At 35.7% G+C, this 20,672-nt stretch overlaps 1 protein-coding gene across 3 annotated transcripts in view; it reads right to left on the bottom strand.

The window, feature by feature from the left end:
* The window catches only part of ENTHD1 (ENTH domain containing 1), a 105,997-nt gene that overhangs the window by 46,765 nt on the left and 38,560 nt on the right, over positions 1-20,672 (bottom strand). For all 3 annotated transcript variants that reach the window (XM_038550498.1, XM_038550500.1, XM_038550499.1), the window contains 2 exons: positions 15,068-15,186; positions 794-914 (listed from right to left, as the gene is read on the bottom strand). In XM_038550498.1, coding sequence (XP_038406426.1) covers positions 794-914; positions 15,068-15,186 — 240 coding nt within the window. The remainder of the gene's footprint in view (positions 1-793; positions 915-15,067; positions 15,187-20,672) is intronic.

Below are 20,672 nucleotides of genomic sequence, written 5' to 3'. Positions count from 1 at the left end.
CTCAGAACATAAGGAGCCACCTCTGCAGTGAGGGAAAGGATGCTTGGATGAATATAAAAGCAAAGATAAATGAGGGGATGAACGATACTAATGAGAATGTTTCATTCTCATCTTGGCAGAGGGTCTTGAGTCCTATTTTTTGAGAAAAGCAAGAGGAAGAATGTATTAAAAATTGAGAGTTTCTGAAGAATAGAGACAGTATGAAGTGGCTCTACCATGAATCAATCAGAAATTGAGTAGCAGCAGAGCCCAGTTTGAATTTGATAATGTAATTCATTGGAGGCCAGTTTGTATCATTTTATACTGTATCTTCTCTAACACTAATTATACAAGAGGTGATTAGCCAATTTGTGGGATGCTATGCATGTTGTTTTTCACATTTTCATCTAATGCTTGCTTATGAAAAATGTCATAATTTAAACTTTATCAAAGAGAAGTTAATAGAAATGAAAAAATGAACCCTAATTTTTCTGCATTTTAAACCATTCACAAGAGATTTGAGGTTTGCAGTTAATAATTTTTGAAACAATGAAAAAAAAAAAAGCAAAATAAAGGGGGAAAAAAACCACTGAAACAAATGGTAAAATAAGATTACAGGATCATGTGTGGGTTGAATTCATCCATGTTGGTCCCATCCCTCATTATCGAAGTTAAATTAAAACCACTGCTGCCATATTTCACAAAATAAAATCTGATGAAAAGCAATTCCTGCCCAATGTTTCTTATTCATGTTTCTGAGTAACCTTCACAACTCCTAAATGTCATCAATGAAATTCTAAAGAATAGAATTTACCTGCATCCCAGAGGTTACAAATGTCTGCTGGCCCTTCTGATGATATAGTTGATGAGATAATGGAAGGAGGGACTGTCGGCAAAAGTGGCTTTGGGTCATCCTCATAAAATAACATCAGGTCCTTAAAGAAAACAGGAGAGCACACGAAGTTTGAAAAAAAATAATTAATCCTACTGCTTCAATTTGTTAAAGTAGATGGACAATTTATGGAGATACAATGTGTCTATATGTGCTAACATAAACACATTTTAACTGAAAGAACTCAAATGTAAGTTAGCTATACACTAGTACATGGTGGTTTTCTACCCTTGGAGATCCTCACTCCCTGATGAAGACAGCTGGTGCAGGTAAGCAATGATTCTGTTTGAGGCATTAACTGTCTCTATCACCCTTTGAGCATCCTTAGAGCATACGATCTCAGAAGCCAATTTTTCTGTTTTACTGGTTATAATAAAGCTACCAGTGTATATCTTTTATTCATATTTTAAAACTTTAACTTTTTATCATGGAGTAAAAAAAAATAGATGATAATCCAATCATGTAGGTTAAACAACAAATCAATGCATGGCCAGTCTTGTTTCATTTATATCCTATTACTCTTCATCTGTTTTACTGTGAAGTAAATCCTAACTATATCACTTATTTTGGTGTATCTCTCTACATGACAAAAATTCTTTAATAATTATTATTTTACGCCTAGAAACTTTACAACTCCTTAATGTCATCAATTATAAATCTATCTTTCTGAATGGATAAAGAAGATGTGGTTTATGTATACAATGGAATATTACTCAGCTATTAGAAATGACAAATACCCACCATTTGCTTCAACGTGGATGGAACTGGAGGGTATTATGCTGAGTGAAGTAAGTCAGTCGGAGAAGGACAAACATTATATGTTCTCATTCATTTGGGGAATATAAATAATAGTGAAAGGGAAAATAAGGGAAGGGAGAAGAAATGTGTGGGAAATATCAGAAAGGGAGACAGAACGTAAAGACTGCTAACTCTGGGAAACGAACTAGGGGTGGTAGAAGGGGAGGAGGGCGGGGGGTGGGAGTGAATGGGTGACGGGTACTGGGTGTTATTCTGTATGTTAGTAAATTGAACACCAATAAAAAAAAATAAAAATAAATCTATCTTTCCAATTTCTCCTAAGTGCCATAAATAGGTTTTTCTGTAGCTTACAAGAGGATTCAAATAAAGTCTCCACAGTGGGATGGGTTGACATGTCTTATATCCCCCATGAAGAGAGATTTGTTCTGCAGTATTTATTTAAGGTGTAATTAACATAGAGTACATAAACCTCAAGTGCAGAGCTCAATAAGTTTTAACATGATGTGTATACCTATGTAGCCACTTTTCTGTCACTCCAGAAAGTTCCCTCAAGCTCTTTTCCAGTTGATACCATTCCTCCACCACCAGTACACAGTATTCTTCCTTCCACCATAAATCAATGAGATTGCCTGTTCTTGAGCTTCCTATGAATGTAAACATATACTGTGTAGGCTTTTGTATCTGATTCCCATTGTTTAACATGTTTGTGAGATTCATCCATATTTTGAGTGTAATCAGATACTTTTTTTTTATAAGAAGTATTCCATTTTATGAACATGCCACAATTTGTTTATCCATTCTCCTCCAATATGGACATTTGGATTGCTTCCAAATTTCAGCTACTATGATATGAATAAGGTTACTATGAACATTCTTATAGAAATCTTTTCATGGACAAATGTACTCATTACTCCTGGATATTTATACAGAAGTAGATCGGCTAGGTCGTAGCATAGGTTAACTTTTAACTTTATTGAAATTGCCAAACCATTTTCCAAGCAATTTTCCACTTTTCATAATTCAACTTTTATTTTGAAACCATTGTAGATTCACAATCAGTTGTAAGAAATAATACAGAGTGATCCTGTATATCCTTTACCCAGTTTTCCCTAAAGGTAACATCTTAAAAATTGTAGTACAATATTATCCAGGATATTGACATTGATAATGTCAAAATAGAGAACATTTCCATCATAATAAAGATCCTTTCTGATACTTTATTACCATAGCCTGCCCCCCACAACTACTAATCTGTTCTCCATTTCTATAATTCTGACATTTGAAGAATGTTACATAAATGGAATCATACAGGATGTAACCTTTTGGAATTGGCTTTTTTCACCTGGCATAATTCCCAGGGATTCATCCAAGTTATTTCATGTATTAATAATGGTTCCTTTTTATTGCTGATTGCTGCATAGTATCCATGGTATAAACGTATCACATTTTGTTTAATGTGCCAAAGGAAATCGGGATGGTTTCCAGATTTTGGTTATTATAAATAAAGCTGCTGTGAACACTGTGAATAAAAAACCTCACAGGTTTTTGTATGAAAATAAATTTTCATATCACTGGGATAGATGCCTAAGAATTCAATTTCTGGGTTGTATGGTAGTTGCATGTTTAGTTTTATAAAAGACACTGCCAAACTATTTTCCAGAGTAGCCCTACAATTTTACATTTCCACTAATAATATTTGAGTGATCCAATTTCTCCACACATTTGCCAGCATTTGGTGTTGTCATTATTTTTTATTTTAGCCATTTTGATATTTCATTACTTGTTTAAATTACATATTCATAATAGGTAACAATGTTGAACATCTTTTCATGTGCTTATTTGCCTTCTCTATTTGCTGAAGAGATTGTTCTTGTCATCTGTCCATTTTCTAATTGGGTGGCTTGGTTTTTAACTGTTAGGTTTTGAGATTTTTTTTTTTTAATTTTTAAAAGGAGGTTCCACACCCAATGTGGGGCTTAAACTCATGAATTTGAGATGAAGACTCACCTGTTCTATCAACTGAACCAGTTAGGAACACTGAGAGTTCTTTAGTTTTTTATTTTTTATGCTGTAGGTATTAGTCCTTTGCTGGATATGTGGGTTGCAAATATTTTCTCCTAGGCTGTAACTTGTTTTTATACCCTTGTGTGAGGATGTCTAACTTTTATTTTTCCTTTAGGGATCATGTTTTTGGCCAGCCCTAGATTACGAAGAATTTTATCCAGTATTTTTAAAAAGTTTTATAGTTTTACATTTAAGTCCATGATCCTCTTGAATTCCTACATGAGATTTAAATTAAAGTTCATGGTTTTGCCTGTGAATGTCCAATTGTTCTAATATCATTTGTTGAAAAGATTATCCTTCCTCCATTGAATTCCTTTTGTTCCTCTGTTAAAAGCCAATTTGCCATATATGTGTGGGTCTATTTCTTGGTTCTCTATCCTGTTCTACTGACCTAAATATCTATCTCTCCACCAGTATCACACTCTCTTGAGTAAGTAGCTATGCAGTAGGCTTAATACCAAGCAGAGTTATTAGTTCCACTTTATTCTTTTTCAAGATGGTCTTAGCTATTTTAGGACCTGTGCCTTTCCATATAAACTTTATAAGCTTATTATCTCTGTATCAAAAAGAAAACTGCTAGAATTTTGATAGGAATTGCATTCAAGATATAAGTAATTGGGAGCATCTTTACTATCACAAGTCTTTCAATCCATGAACATGGTATGTTTGCGTGGTCTTCAAGTTCTTTCATCAGTATCTTATCATTAATTTTATGTATTTTATAATTTTCAGCACACCGATTCTATACATATTTTGTTGCCTAAAGATTTCATTCGGGAGCAGTAACTGCAAATTGCATGTGTCTTAATTTCAGTTTCCACATGTTTACTACTAGTATATAAAAATGCAACTCATTTATGAATGTTGATCTTAATATCCTACAACTCTGCTGAATTCACTTGCTGGTTCTATGAGGTTTGTTTTTTCCTAAGATTTATTTATTTATTTTAGAGAGATAGAGCACACACATGCAGGGGAAGGAGTGGAGGTAGAGGGAGAGAGAATCTGAGGCAGACTGTGTACTGAGTGCAGAGCTCTACATGGGGCTCAATCCCATGACCACAAGATCATGACCTGAGCCAAAACCAAGAGTGAGACACTCAACTGACTCAGCCACACAGCTACTTGAGGTTGGTTTGTTTTTGTCATCTCTTTGAGATTTTCTATGCAAACAATTTGTAAATAAGGACAATTTTATTTTCTTCTCTACATTTTACATACCTTTTCTTATTGCAGTGGCTAGAACTTCCAGTGCTATTCTGAATAAGTCCTGGCCTTGTTCCTGATCTTGAAAGTATTCACTGTGAAAAATGATGCTATTATAGTTTTGTGTAGATAAAATCTTTATCAGTTTAAGGAAATTCCATATGTCTAGTTGTTGAGTTTTTAACAGAAATAGGTTTGAATTTTGTTAATAAATGCTTTTCTGCATCAATTGACAAAATCCTATGATTTCTCTTCTTTAATTTATTGATATGATGAATTGCACTGATTGGCCCTCAAATGTTGAATTACACTTAGATTAAATTTTACTTGGACCTGGTATGTAACTTTTTAAATACATTGCTGGATTCAACTGGATAATTTTTTGAGGATTTTTGCATCTAATTTCATGAGAGCTAATGGTCTATGGTTTTTATTTTGTACTGTCTTTTTTGTTTGTTTGTTTGTTTGTTTTTTTGAGGTTGGTAGCAAATAATACTTGCTTCGTAAGATGAACTGGGAACTATTCCCTCCCATTTTTTGAAAGACATTTGTGTGAAAATAGTGTCAATTCTTATTTAAACATTTGATAGAATTCTTCAGTAAAACCATCTGGGCCTAGAGATTTCTTTTTCAGGGATTTATATTACAAATTCCTTTTAAAAAATGGTTATAGAACTATTCAGGTTCTTTTTCATCTTCTTTGAATTTTGGTAGTTTGCACTAAGAAATTGTTCTATTTCTTCTAAATTGTCAAATTATGAGCATAAAGTCATTGGCAGTAATTCTTTATTGTCCTTTTATATCTACAGGAACTGCAGTAATATCCCATTTCATCCTGATATTGGTGATTTGGGTCTTCTTTCTTTGTCAGTCATGCTAGAGGTTTGAAAGTTTTGTATTTTACAAGAATTAGCTTTTTGTGTCATTCATTTTCTCTCTTAACAGTTTTCTTGCTTTCAATTTCATTAATTTCTGTTCTTTATTATTTTCTTTCTTCTGTTTCATGTAGGTTTATTTTGCTTTTCTTAGTTTTTGTTAAAAGAAACTTAGATTATTGATTTTATACCTTTTCTCTTTCTAATTTAATCATTTAGTGCTATAAATTTCCCTCTCATCACTATTTCACCTGTGTCTCATATATTTTGATATGTTGTGCTCCCTTCTCATTCAGCTCTATGTATTGTAAATTTTTCTCTGAGACTTCCCCTTTGACCTATGAATAATTTAGAAGTTTGTTTATTTTCCCCAAAAATTTCAAGTAAGATTTCTCATGAGTTTATACTGATATAATTTCAATCCAATTCAGGTCTGTTAGGTGATGACAATCTCTTCCATCTTACATTCATATCTCCTTTCCCCCATGTTGAGAATCCTAGTTCTCAAGGATACCAAAGATGATACAAATAGGAGTATCACACAATTATTCATTTGATTCATTCCACATTATACTCACAATAATCTCAGGTCAAAAATACCAATGTCTTAGAATAAAAATACCAACTGAATGTAGGAACATTTGTTTAATTTTATGTTACATTTTAAAGGATTGTTTTATTTAATATAATCTTGTTTTATGATAATGCAAAAATATTTCTAGAATTCCAATGACAAATCTAAAAACATGGTATAATCAAAGAAGTCTAGCTTCTATTTCTCCTTTCCACCTTATTCCCCTCTCCCTTTATGAATAACCTCTTCTTTTCTTTCCTTTTTTTTTAATATTACAGCTAATTTTTTAAATGGCACATCTTTAATATAAACAAATGGAAAATCCAGGAATAGACCTAAGCATAAATGGGAATTTATTATGTGATAGAAGCCACAATTTAAGTCAATGGAAAAAGATGGATTGTTCAACAAATGACATTGAAACAATTGATTATCATTTGTTTTTTTTTTTTTTTTTAATTTAAAACAAATTTATTTTTAACCAGAACAAATGCTGTCATTTGTAAAAATACAATTTAAAAGGTGGATCTTTACCACTCTCCATTCATCAAATAAATTCTTCATGGATAACACTTAAATATATTTTAAAAATTAAAGCATTAAAGAGGTAGGGTAGTTTTTTACAAAATTAAACATACGTTTATCATAAAACCTGGTAATTACACTCCTTGGTATTTACATAAAGGAGCTGAAAATTTATGTCCACACAGAAACCTGCACACAATTGTTCACAGTAACTTTATTCATAATTTCCATAAGTTGGAAGCAATAAGATGTCTTTCAGGATGTGAATGGGTTAATGAACTTTATATCCAGACAATGGCATATTATTCAACATTAAAAAGAAATGAGCTATCAAGCCTTAAAGAGACATAGAGGAATCTTAAAGGTATATTACTAAATGAAAGAAGCAGTTCAAAAAAGGCTACATATTGTATGATTCCAACCATGACTTTTTGGAAAAGGCAAAACTAAGGAGACAGTAAAAGGATCAATGATTGCCAGGGGTTAGGAGGAGGAATGAATAGATGGAGCACAGAGGATTTTAGTACAATGAAACTATTCTCTGTGATGCTATAACGGTAGATATAGAACAGTATACATTTGTCAAAATCCATAAAATACACAACATCAAGAGTGAATCCTAATGTAAACTATGGTCTTTGGATAGTAATGAGTGTTGATTTAGGTTTAATGATTATAACAAACGTATCACTCTGATGTGGTTGTTATTGTGAGGAAGGTCATACGGGGGCAGAGGCAGGTGGGGGTATTCATGGGGTATATGTAAAGTCTCCTACTTCCTACTCCTGCTTGAGTCTAAAACTGATCTAAAAAAACAGCTTGTTAAGATTTAAAAAAACAAAAACAAAAACCAGGGCAGGGTGCCTGGGTGGTGCAGTCAGTTAAGCGTCCAACTCTTGGTGTTAAGCATTTGACTTTTGGTTTTGGCTCAGATTCTGACCTTGGGATCTTGAGATCGAGCCCCACCTCAGGCTCCATGCTCAGCGCAGAGTCTTCCTGGGACTCCCTCACCTTCTCTCTGTGCCCCTTTCTCCCCCACTCTCTCTCTCCAAAATAAATAAATAAATATTTTTAAAAATAAATAAATACAAATCCAGGGTGATATTTATTAAAGTCTTACACTACAGAGGTCTTTCTATTATTTTTAGTATTTTACTTATTTATTCATGAGAGATACACACAGAGAGGGAGAGACATAGGCAGAGACAGAAGCAGGCACCTTGTGTGGAGCCTGATGTGGGACTCAATACCAAGATCCTAGGATCATGACCTGAGCCAAAGGCAGGTGCTCAACCACTGAGCCACCCAGGTGCCCTATGAAAGGTCTTTCTAAAAATGACTTAAAACCTAGAAGCTATAACAGAAAAGCAAATTTGACTACTTTTTAATAAAAATTGAAGACTTAAGACTGTGATATTGTGATTTATAATAAATATATATTTGGTCTTTGTCCATGGTTCCAGGCACAGAGCTCATAAACTCTTGTAATTTCCTCAGTGTAAGAGCACTAGGAGCATCTTTTATTCTAATATTTGGTCTTTGACCCCCATTCCTGACCAGAGCTCCTAAATCTGTTGGAATTTTCAGGGAGATCAGAGTGTCTTTTGTTCTGTGAAGTGACTCTTGATGAGTGCCTAGATAGCTTCAGGATGGGGACTAGTCACCAGAATGACCAAACCATGATTAGAAGCCTGGAACTTTCAACCTCATACCCCATCCTCCTGGAAGGACAGAAGATATTGGAGATGGAGTAAATGATCAATCATACCTACGTGATGAAGCCACCATAAAGATCCCAATGCTTGGGGTTCAATGAGCTTAGTTGGTGAACACACGTACTGAATGCCAGGAGGATAACACAGTTCAACTTCACGGGGACAGAAACTCTTGCACTTGGGAAACTTTTAGGCCTCAGACTGTATATTTCATCTGGCAATTCATCTGCATTCTTCATCATATCCTTTGTTATATAATAAACCAGTAACTCTAAGTAAATATTTCCAAGAGTTCTGTAAGCTGTTCTAGCAAATGATCAAACCCAAGGAAGGAGTGATGGGAACTCCAATTTATAGTGGTAGGTCAGAAGTACAGGCAGCAACTCCGGACTTGCAACTGGCATCTGATGTGGAAGGTGGGGGAAGGGGAAGCTTTGTGGACTGAGCATTTAGCCTGTGAAGTCTGATGCTATCTTCAGGTAGACAGTGTCAGAATTGAGTTAAATGGCAGGACACCCAGCTGGTGTAGCAGAGAATAGCTTGGTGTGTGGAAAGCCCACATCTCTGGTGTCAGAAGTGAAGTGTGACAGCAGAGTGTGAGATGAAAAAAAGAAACAAAGGAAGAGCGGTGTGTTTTCTCTTCACAAAAGGCAAAAAAAGAAAAGCCATAAATAAAGTCAAAAATCAAATGAAAAATTGAAAATGAAAGACAAGATAAAGAAATAGTCAATGGGCTAATCATTTAATAGCCAAATAGCTCTTAGAAACTGGTTAAGAAAAAGATGAGAAACCAAGCAGAAAAAGTGAGCAAAGGACATGAATAGAGTTAATAATAAAAAAAGAAACACAAATTCCCAATAAATGCATGAAAAGCTATTCCAATCTTACCTATAATTACCATGGAACAAAGTAAAACAAACTTTTCCCACTTCTCAGACTGGCAAAAACGTACAAGTTTGATAATATTCAGTATTTGCGAAGATGAGGGGATATGCTTTTGGTGGACATAAATTTGTGTAACTTTTGGGAGGACAATTTCAGAGTATTTTTCAAAACTAAAAATAAATACAACCTTTTGGTGATTGCACTTCCAGGACAGCATCATATAAAATATGTATAAGAGCCATTATTACAATATTGCTTTTAAAAGATAAAAACATAAAAATATTCCTAAATGATTGCTAACAGGGGATGGCGAAATAAAGATTTATTTTATTTTATTTATTTTTATTTTTATTTTTATTTTATTTATGATAGTCACACAGAGAGAGAGAGAGAGAGGCAGAGACACAGGCAGAGGGAGAAGCAGGCTCCATGCACCGGGAGCCCGATGTGGGATTCGATCCCGGGTCTCCAGGATCGCGCCCCGGGCCAAAGGCAGGCGCCAAACCACTGCGCCACCCAGGGATCCCAAGATTTATTTTATACATCTAGGGATCCCTGGGCGGCTCAGCAGTTAGTGTCTGCCTTTGGCCCAGGGCATGATCCTAGAGTCCTGAGATCAAGTCTCACATCAGCTCCCCACATGGAGCCTGCTTCTCCCTCTGCGTATGTCTCTGCCTCTCTCTTTGTGTGTCTCTCATGAATAAATAAATAAAATCTTAAAAAAATTTTTTTAAAGATTCATTTATGCATCAAGACTATAGTACAGCTATACGTACTGATAGAGAAAGATATCCATAATCTATAGTTTAGCGAAAAAAGATTTGGGACAATATACATTAAATAACTGTGTTTATTACATAAAAAGATTTACAAGACGTATTGCTTAGTTCAAAGCATGCTGCATAGCAGTATATACTGAACAAATCCATTTAGATAAAAGAAATGCATGGACACAGAAAATTTCACTCCCAAATTTCTAAGAACCTAGTTAGTAATGGATGCTTCCAAGGAAAGGAACAGAAGGTGTATAGGTAAGTAAACAGAAACTTTGTTTTTTATTCTTTACCCTTTCATATTGTTTAAACTTTTTCCAGTAAGTATCTTCCAACTTAAAAAGAATAAAAGTACAAACATGAAAATAAAAAAGAACTGTTAAGCATAAAGTAATGACACAGAAAAGAAGTAAGGGGATGATGGATTAGCATGATTAGAATAGGTATAATTTCCATTTCTCTAACAGCTTTGATGAGTTCAAATTTTTGCAAATATAATAAATGATATGCTAATAAGCCCGAGGATAAAAACTGTTTACTCTTCATTTAGCAAAATAATAAACAGAGGCAGTAGGAAATAAACACTTATCTTCTATCACTAGCAATTTAGCAACTCACAACTAGATTGAAGGCTTTGGTCAGCTTTAATTTTGTGTGAACCAATTCACAGCATCCCTATCTGTTGCTATAGAAACAACTGTGACCAAAAAAATCATAACCCTTATTGTTGAATCTCCTTAAACAGGAAAAGAGGAAGGTCTTTTGAGGTGGTCAAAGCTACATATAATTTTATTAATAGCAAATTTAATAATAAAGATTCTGTACAGTACTCAGAGAGAAAACATATCCGTATCTAAGTATCATACATTTACGGGCTTTCCTTGGTTTTGAAAGTACCACCAGCAAGCACTGTTCTGCTCTTGAAAGCCCTATTCTGTTCAGAATTTTATTTACTGCTTTTAGATCATTCTTTCATTTGTAGAAAGAGAATAAAGAGGTTTCTATTTAAAGTTTTTAAAAGATATTTTTAAGCACCCCTCATCTGCCTAAGCAATCAACAGTATCACTTCTTTCTTTCTCATTCTGTATTAAGAACATGAGAATTTTAATGTAGATGTAATACATTTGGCAACAACAATTAGATTTTACTATTCAGCTTGGTAGGTGTTGTCTTCTGTCACAAAAGCAGATTTCTGAAGAGGACATATTGGGTTGCATCAAACGTTCCTGACAGTAATAAGAGGAGATGTTTGTCAATAGAATGATGGAATAGTGTCATGATATCGTAATGTATTGAAAAAGGAAAATCCAGCTTTAAACTTGTTTTGAAAGAAGGGCATCATTTTTTTACTAACTGATATAAGATGTTGAGTGTAAATCAGTTACAGTGGGTTCCTCTCAAGTAAGAAAAAACAATAATAATGAGAATTTGAAGACTGATACAAAAAAGCTAGGCGGCATTTTATGCCTTTGTTAAGTTCTAAAGCATGTAAGATGATTCAAGTCTATTTTCTTCCTTAGAAGCCAGCAGCAGCAAATAAAAATGATCTCAAATTTAAAAATAATTTTGACTTAATGTCATTATCTTTTAAATAATCTACATAATTTCAGTCTGTGGGCTACTATGCAATTAAGGAACAGTGACATTTTAATTTCATGTACTTTTCTAAGCTGCTAGAAAATCAGGTAAATCCATACTTAACTGGGTTGGAGGGTATGGTGGAAAGTGTTGGGAACAGAAGGTCAATAAATAATTCCAGCCACTCTCATAGGAACAGTGGTGGTGGCAGGGAACATTAAACAAGCCCTCCGAGCAGGAGGCCAAACAAACCTCTTTTATAAGAAAGGAAGAGAAGGAAGTTAATGTCTACTATTCAATCATTTATTCATTAACAAAAATGTGGCAAATTAAGATTCAGTAGTGAATAAGACTAAAATGGTCTCTACTCTCAAGGAGCTTTCCTTCTAGAAGGAGAAACACATGTAAGACAGAAAGCAAATGAACAAATGAGAAAACTGCATATAGTTGAGTGGAACAGATTTCCAGTCAAGATGGGTCTGTAAGTTCACAATTTGGGGATATCTTCCTTCCTTAAACACACAACCACCAAAGAGAAAATACAATTGTGAAAATTAAAGACACAGGTCATGCTCAGAAACAAGATGAAAGCATGAAGAATAGAAACATAATGGTATCCAGAACATACAAAGAACTCTCAGAACTCAATGGTAGAGGCGCCTGGGTGGCTCAGCCGGTTAAGCATCTGCCTTTGGTTCTGGTCATGATCTGGGGGTCCTGAGATCAAGCCTCATGCCAGGCTCCCTCCTCAGTAAGGAGCCTGCTTCTCCCTCTTCTTCTGCCCCCCCCCCCCAGCTCATGCTCTCTCTCAAATAAATAAATAAATCTTAAAAACAAACAAACCTTCAGTGGTAATACACAGTCCAATTAGAAAATGGGCAAAAGGTCTGAACATATAGTTCACCAAAGAGAGGTTATGATGCTACAAATGAATACATGAAAGGATGCTCATCATTAGCTATTTGGGAAACACAAATTAAAACCACAGTGAGAGACGCCTTGGGTGGCTCAATGGTTGAGCATCTGCCTTGGGCTCAGGGCGTGATCCCAGGGTCCCGGGATCGAGTACTGCATCAGGCTCCCTACAGGGAGCCTGCTTCTCCCTCTGCCTGTGTCTCTCCCTCTCTCTGTATATCTCTCATGAATGAATGAATGAATGAATGAATAAATAAATAAATAAATAAATAAATAAATAAATAAATAAATAATCTTAAAAAAAATAGAACCACAGTGAGATACTACTACAAACCTATTTGAATAGCTAAAATTAAAATGGTAATGCCAAAGTTAGTGAGGATGCAGAGAAACTGGATCTCTCATTACACTGCTGGTGGGAATGTGAAATGGTACAGGCCTAGAAAACAGTTTGACAATCTCTTACCAAATTTAGTATGCACCTACCACACACCCCAGCAATCACACTCTTAGATAGACATTTATCCCAGAGATAGGAAAACTTCACAACCTGAATGGTTCTCAAGAGTATTATGCTGAGTGAAAAAAAAAAAAAACCTCAAACTATCTCAAAAGGTTATGTATTATCTGAATCTATTCCTAGAAATACATTCTAGAAATAATAAAACTATAGAGATGGAGAAAAGATTAGTGGTTGTCAGGGGATGAGGCGGTTGAGGAAGAGACGGGGTGGATAACAGGACAGACCTCTTGTATGTGGACGTAACAGTTTTGTATCTTGATTTTGGTGTGGTTATACAAACCTATACTTACAATAAAACTGCATAGGAACCCTCCTCCACACACACACATAAATGCAGGTTATTTTTTTTTAAGATTTTATTTATTTATTCATGAGAGACACAGAGACAAGGCAGAAGGAAAAGCAGACACCTTGCAGGAGCCCCATGTGGGACTCAATGTGGGACTCGATTCCCGAACTCCAGGATCAAACCCTGAACGAAAGGCAGATGCTCAACCACTGAGCCACCCAGACGTCCCTAAATGCAGGTTAAAAAACTGAATACTGAGTGGCAAAAAATTAAAGAGGAAGACAAACCATGAGACACTCCTTACTCTGGGAAAAAAACAGCGTTGCAGAAGGGGGAGGTTGGCGGGGGGTAACTGGGTGATGGGCATGAAGGAGGGCTAATGATGAAATGAACACTGGGTGTTACACTGTATGTTGGCAAATTGAATTTAAATAAAATTTTAGCTGAGTGAAGTAAGTCAGTCGGAGAAGGACAAACATTATATGTTCTCATTCATTTGGGGAATATAAATAATAGTGAAAGGGAATATAAGGGAAGGGAGAAGAAATGTGTGGGAAATATCAGAAAGGGAGACAGAACGTAAAGACTGCTAACTCTGGGAAACGAACTAGAGGTGGTGGAAGGGGAGAAGGGCAGGGGGTGGGAGTGAATGGGTGACAGGCACTGGGGGTTATTCTGTATGTTAGTAAATTGAACACCAATAAAAAATAAATTAAAAAAATAAAATAAAATAAAATAAAATTTTAAAAAATAAAATAAGAGTAAGATTCTCAAAAAAAAATAAAACAACTGAATACTGAATTGAAAATTTAGAAGCTGAATAAGGTCTGCAGTGGGTCAGCAATAACATACTGACAGCCATCTCCTTGTTTCGATAGTGTATTATGATCACAGAAGATGCCAGCAGCTGGGAAGCTGGGTACTCCATACGTGGGACTCTGTACTATTTACTGCAGCTTCCTCCATATCTATAATTATTTCACAATAAAAGGTTTTTTTAGATGAGGAGAGAACGATGGACTGTTCAATAAATTAAATACTATTTACTCACAGGAGTGCAAAGACCATAAGACCCCTATCTTATAGTAAAATTCTAGAGGGCACACGGATTTCATTTAGAAGAAAAAATAAGAGATCTTTATTATAGTAGGATAAAAAAATTTCTTAAGTAAGATTTTTTAAAAGCAGCAGCTTTATATAACGAACACTTTGATCATTTAACCTTATTCTTACTTAAAACTGTATAACGAAGACAACAGAAACAAATTTGAAAGACAAACAAGCACTGTTTCTCTTAGAACACAAGAAAGCTGGAAAGGACAAGGAAACAAATTCTCCCCTCAGGGCCTCCAGAGAGAAATGCAGCCTGCAGACACCTTGATGTTAACCCAGTGAGACCTATGTCAGGACTTCCAACCTACAGAACTGTAAAATAGCATACTTGTGCTGATTTAAGGCACTGGGCTGGTGGTAATTTGTTACAGCGGCAACAGGAAACGGCTACAATGACTTACCTCTGTGGATTTCCAAGAATTAATCTTGACTGGTAGTGTTTCCTGGGACAACATGGTTCCACTAGGCAACTGAATGTCTTGGCACTGCTCTTGTTTCAATCCTGCCTTGGAAGCGTTTTCTGTCAACAACATAAAGCTAAGATTTCACTTTGGCAAAAAAGAGTAATGTTTTCATGTTAGCTCACAATTTTTAAGCTAATTACTTCTGAAAATCCATTTTGTCTGCCACATATACATCATCTGCCAACGGTCATTTTAATATTATCTCTTCATAATAATTGACAAATTCAGGCCGGTTTGAAAAATACAACTAATTCTAGCCTTTTCTCCCACCAACAATTTTATGCTTTATTATTTGAAACATATTTTTTTAAATAAGGTCACACATAGTGTAGAAAATAGAGTTTGAAAATTATCCTTAGCAAAGCAGGAATGACTAGAATTATTCTAATTAATATTTAAAAGAATGTTATTACTGCACTGTACATTTCATGTGTTCACATACATGACACATAGGCTATATATGATGAGAAAGAACTTTTAAACAAAATTTAAAGAATCTTGAACAAAAGAAATTGCCAGTGATATTAAACATATTTTTGCTTGTATGTTTTTACTGAATTTAATGGTTTTGTATTTGCCATTTTCCTTTCTTTTTTTCCCCCTGGGGCAGGTGCGGGTCAGAGGGAAAGGGAGAGAGAGAATCCCAAGCAGGCTCCAAACCCAGTGTGGAGCCCATGGTGGGGTTTGATCTCAGGACCCTGAGATCATGACCTGGGCAGAAATAAGTCAGACGCTGAACGGACTGAGCCACCCGGGCCCCCCTCCTTCCTTTTATCTGAATGATTGTGTAAACGAAGTATTATTGCCAACTACCTCTCAGCATATTGTTGGGAACAATAAGCGTAAGAGAGCTATCTTCAAACTGGTGTTTGTGCACCACTAGGGGTACTTAAAGACTTCCCAAGGGCTAGATGGGCATAGATAGTTTTAAAGGAATCAATGTCCAGACCCACCACTTACATATACATTCTTTCTAAAAAACTCGTCTGTCTGGGAATGCGACTGTGTGGAAACATCAGACTAGTTCTTTCTTCCTCCCCTTTCATAATCTATTTCCTCCCACTTTACAAAGAAAGACCCATCGTCTACCCATCTTATTATGGTGCATCTTCCTTTATGCTACGAGCATAAGAACCTCTAAATGCCAAACAGTAGTAAAAACTGGTATAGGGAAGCCTCCTTCAATCAAGGCAAGAAAAACCCAAAGTAAAGCTCTAAAATTTGTCCTGTTTTATGCATATTTTTTTTAGTGGCAAAGTGTGGCATAAGTAACAGGGTATTTTGGCCCATACTGGGATGTCTGGTATCCAGATACACTACAGTATGGAGGAGCAGGACGGTTGACAAGTTTCATTTAATGTCCTGTGCTTTTCATCCTCCAACTTGTCAAAGAATGTATCATTTTTAAGGGAAGTCCCACAAGGGGAAAGAAAGCAAGTACAAACATGGGAGGCAGGGCACCCTGTCTCATCAATGCAACAGACTTACATGACAAGGCTCCATGTCTTAGCCATCTCCCTTAGGAAAAGAATTCAGGAATGTGAGCGCAACCACAGTGATGCTAGTTTACATGTTTTTTGAATAAATAAAGTAAGATGTTTTCTGAAAGAAAGTTTAAGTCTGATTTGGCTGACTGTTTTGACAATAAGGGCTGGCTCTGCCAACTAGGTAATATGGTCACTATTTTCCAAAAATGGAATGAACCAAATTCTGTACTTTTGAAGAGTTGCTGAAATATATTTAAAGCATATGAAACTATAAAGTAATTACCTCAAAAATATTATATTGACAGGTATACCTCAATATTTTTTCCCACTTTCTGAGTATATTGGGTTAAAGTGTAACTGGTATAATTAATAATCACCAGATAATTTTTAGTAAAGGTTTTTTTGATATTATTCCCAGAAGTTGAGAAAGTCCATCATTCCTAACGACTGTTTAACAAATCTTTTTCGGGATCCCTGGGTGGCACAGCGGTTTGGCACCTGCCTTTGGCCCAGGGCGCGATCCTGGAGACCTGGGATCGAATCCCACGTCGGGCTCCCGGTGCATGGAGCCTGCTTCTCCCTCTGCCTGTGTCTCTGCCTCTCTCTCTGTGTGTGTGTGACTATCATAAATAAATAAAAATTAAAAAAACAAAAAAAACAAATCTTTTTCTAAGTGGGTTATTTCCAAGTCTTGCTTTCAACAACATTGAAGACAGATCTAATCAACAGCTGACAAGAGATGAAAACAATTTTTATAATAAATTACTGTATAATTCTGGGATACCTAAAAGGAATTCATAGAACTGACATTGCTATAATATAAAACCTTCTATTCCCACCTACGATTTTATGTGAACGAGTCTTCCCAGTATTTTCCATCTATAAAAATGTAAAAAGAGAAACAGAATTTATGCTGAACCCTGCTTACTTCCAGCAATAAGTGATATTCATAGGTGGGTAAACAAACAGTTCCATGTATCTCATAGAAATATGTATTTCCTATAAAATTATTTTCTTTATGTTTACTATTTATGAAAATTTATAATACACTTACATAGTTTTGGTTTTGATAAATTGTGTGCTAAAATGATAAATCAATCTAGAAAGAATATTTTCTTTTACCACTTAAAAGCCTCTGGTCCTAGAAAATGTAAAAAAATAATTTCAATTTATATACAAAGTTGATGTAGAGAAGACTTTCAGGCATCAACATTCTATTAGGATGAAATCCTGCGAGGGATGTGGAATAAAAATACAACTTCAAGGAGAAAAGGGAATGACACAAAGCTTCCAATAGTTAAAGACTTCATGTGTTTTTTCCAAATGAATGGCTGAAGGTACCCATCACACAGTGTTGAGATTCCTTTAGATATGTTGAGAAGTCTCATGGAACCGTTTCATTTTGTTTTATTTTGTCTTTAATGTCAATATTTTCAATTTTGTCCTTTGTAGTTACTTATAGTACAATTTCACATGTCAACTTAAAAATGCATTAGGAGGTATGTAATTTTTCAAAATCATTTTAGGGGCTATGCAAGAAAAATCACTTGAAAACCAATGGTTTCAGACATGGTGGTCCTCACCTTCAGAAAGGTTACAACCTGACTCGGGAGATAAGTCTGACATACAGAATTACGGGAAACAATTTGAGGAAAACAACACCATGCCAAACTTTCTTAAATTAATTAACTTTAGGAATAGACATTTTAAGGAGGAAAAAAAATCAGTGTGCATCAGAGTAATCAGAAAGTGTCTCAGATATGAAGTAAAATTTGAACGAGGCTTTGAAGGATGACTAGGATTCCTGATAAACATAGAATGAGAAACTATCCCAAGCAGAAAGAACTAGGTGGGCAAGAGGAGTATGATATTTGCCAAATTTACTGAAGAAAGAATAAGAACTTTGCAATTGCGGCTCTGAATTTTCATCTTCTTGTAACTTCACATGAAAATGAATAATTAAAAAAAAAGAAAATGAATAATTAAAATGAGCTTATTCGGACCTGGAGATTTTATAATGAATACTGGCAAACAGTAGTGGTTTGAAGCTTAGATTATCTGTGTACTTTCATGTGATTCATCAGAAACTATATTATCACTCTCTGAGTATTCAGAAACAAAATTATCCTTGAAGTGATACGGACTTAGGTTTAGACATCATAAAGGTAGATTAATAACAATTGCAGGAAGTCAACATTGAAGTAAAGTGTGAGGAGAACTGAAGGATAGCAAGAACTGTGAAAGAAAAAAATACCTTAAATATTTAGACACACATTTTAGGTTAGAATAGCTACACTGTTCTAAACCTATATTAAATAATCTTCTAGGAGCAAGAAGGAAGGCAGTTAGAACATAGTGAGACTTTGGAAATTGAGAATTTTTTTTAGCACCTGCTCCAGCACTGGAAGTGAGGTGTGCTTAATTAAATTAGGCGATTACACAAGATTTATTTCTGGATTTTCACAAGCAAATGAAAGGAGAGAATACACATTTAGTTCCATAGTGGAAATGAAGTCCCTTTGGTATCATAAGCTATTTATCAGTTGAGATGGTGAAGTCACAAGCCTGGAGGACTCGCGTGCGAATGTGAAACCCCAAAGGGAAAAAGTGAAGGCGCTGAGGCAGTGATGCTATCAGGTCATTTGAAGATGAGAGGTTAGATACCAAAGCTTGGAGGTGCTGGGAGGAAACCATCCAGAGAGGCTGTAGATTTCTTTGAGCCTGTATCACTCAGATAATACTACAGAGCAGAACTGACAGACCCTGTGATAATTCTTAGATGAGATATCAAACTGACATTCAAGCCATCAGATATTAACAAGGCAAGAACACACTTTGGAATTGAAATGCTGCACAAACTTAGTAAATTCCCAAATTGCTCCACTTATTATTTAGTATCTAATAAACATTGTTGTTATGTATCGACTGTGTCCTTTCAGGTGTAATGTAAGTAAATCAAGTCATTTACTTAACAGAAGCAGCTTTTTAAAAACAAAGAAAGAAACAAATGCATCCACCAAAGGAAATACTCAGTGGGCTAATGAATTGATAAGATATAGAAGTCTCAGTGATTATCTTTATATCTCAGTTTTGCAGAATCATGAGTTTGGAACCTTAACAACTTCTCTGTCTTGGAGCATAATTGCACCTAAGCACCTTCAAGCATCTCGTCCTAATTTCTTAAACTTCCATCTTCTAGTAATTTCAAACTTATAGAAAAATTGCTGCAAGAATCATACAAAGAACTAGTTCACCAATTCACTCTTCATCCAGGTTCACCAATTGTTAACATTTTGCTCCATTTGCTTTATAATTCTTTCTTCATGGACATAACATATATTGTGATACTCCTATATTTTAAACCTGAAGAAAAGCCATTGTCATAAGTTGGGCTCCCCAGGAAACAGATCCCAAGGCTCAAATTTGTTTTTGTTTTAAGATTTATTTATTTATTTATTCATGAGAAACACACACGCAGAGAGAGAGAGAGAGAGAGAGGCAGAGACACAGGCAGAGGGAGAAGCAGGCTCCATGCAGGGAGCCTGATGTGGGACTCGATCCCGGGACTCCAGAATCACAACCTGGGCCAAAGGCAGGTGCTTAGCTGCTGAGCCACCCAGGGATCCCCCAAGGCTCAAATTTGTGAGGGAGATTCATTAGGGGGTACTCTTTGTAACAGGACCCGTGAGGTGCTTAGAAGTCAGTTCTGGGCCAAGGGAGAAACCCATCTGTAATGTGGCCATGATCCTACTAGGAGCTGTGGAGCTGGGATGGCTCTTCACAGTTGTCCTGCTTTGAAGCAAGAGAGCAGCCCAGCCACAACCATAGGTCACTGGATGTTGTATCCCTCAACATGGGGCTGTGACCCTGGGCAAAGAGGTTCTGGTCAACTGTTAGGAATTCCCAGAAAAAAAAAAAAAAAAAAAAAGGAATTCCCAGAAAAGGAGGGGGCTAGGTGGCTCAGAGGTTGAGCACCTGCTTTCAGCCTGGGTCATGATGCTGGGGTCCTGGGATGGAGTCCCACATCAGGCTCCCTGCAGGAAGCCTGCTTCTCC

Source organism: Canis lupus, chromosome 10 (genome assembly GCF_011100685.1).
Source record: "Canis lupus familiaris isolate Mischka breed German Shepherd chromosome 10, alternate assembly UU_Cfam_GSD_1.0, whole genome shotgun sequence".
Classification (NCBI taxonomy): Eukaryota; Metazoa; Chordata; class Mammalia; order Carnivora; family Canidae; genus Canis; species Canis lupus.
The sequence above is the reverse complement of the archived record's forward strand: the minus strand, read 5'-3'. Positions and strand labels throughout refer to the sequence as shown.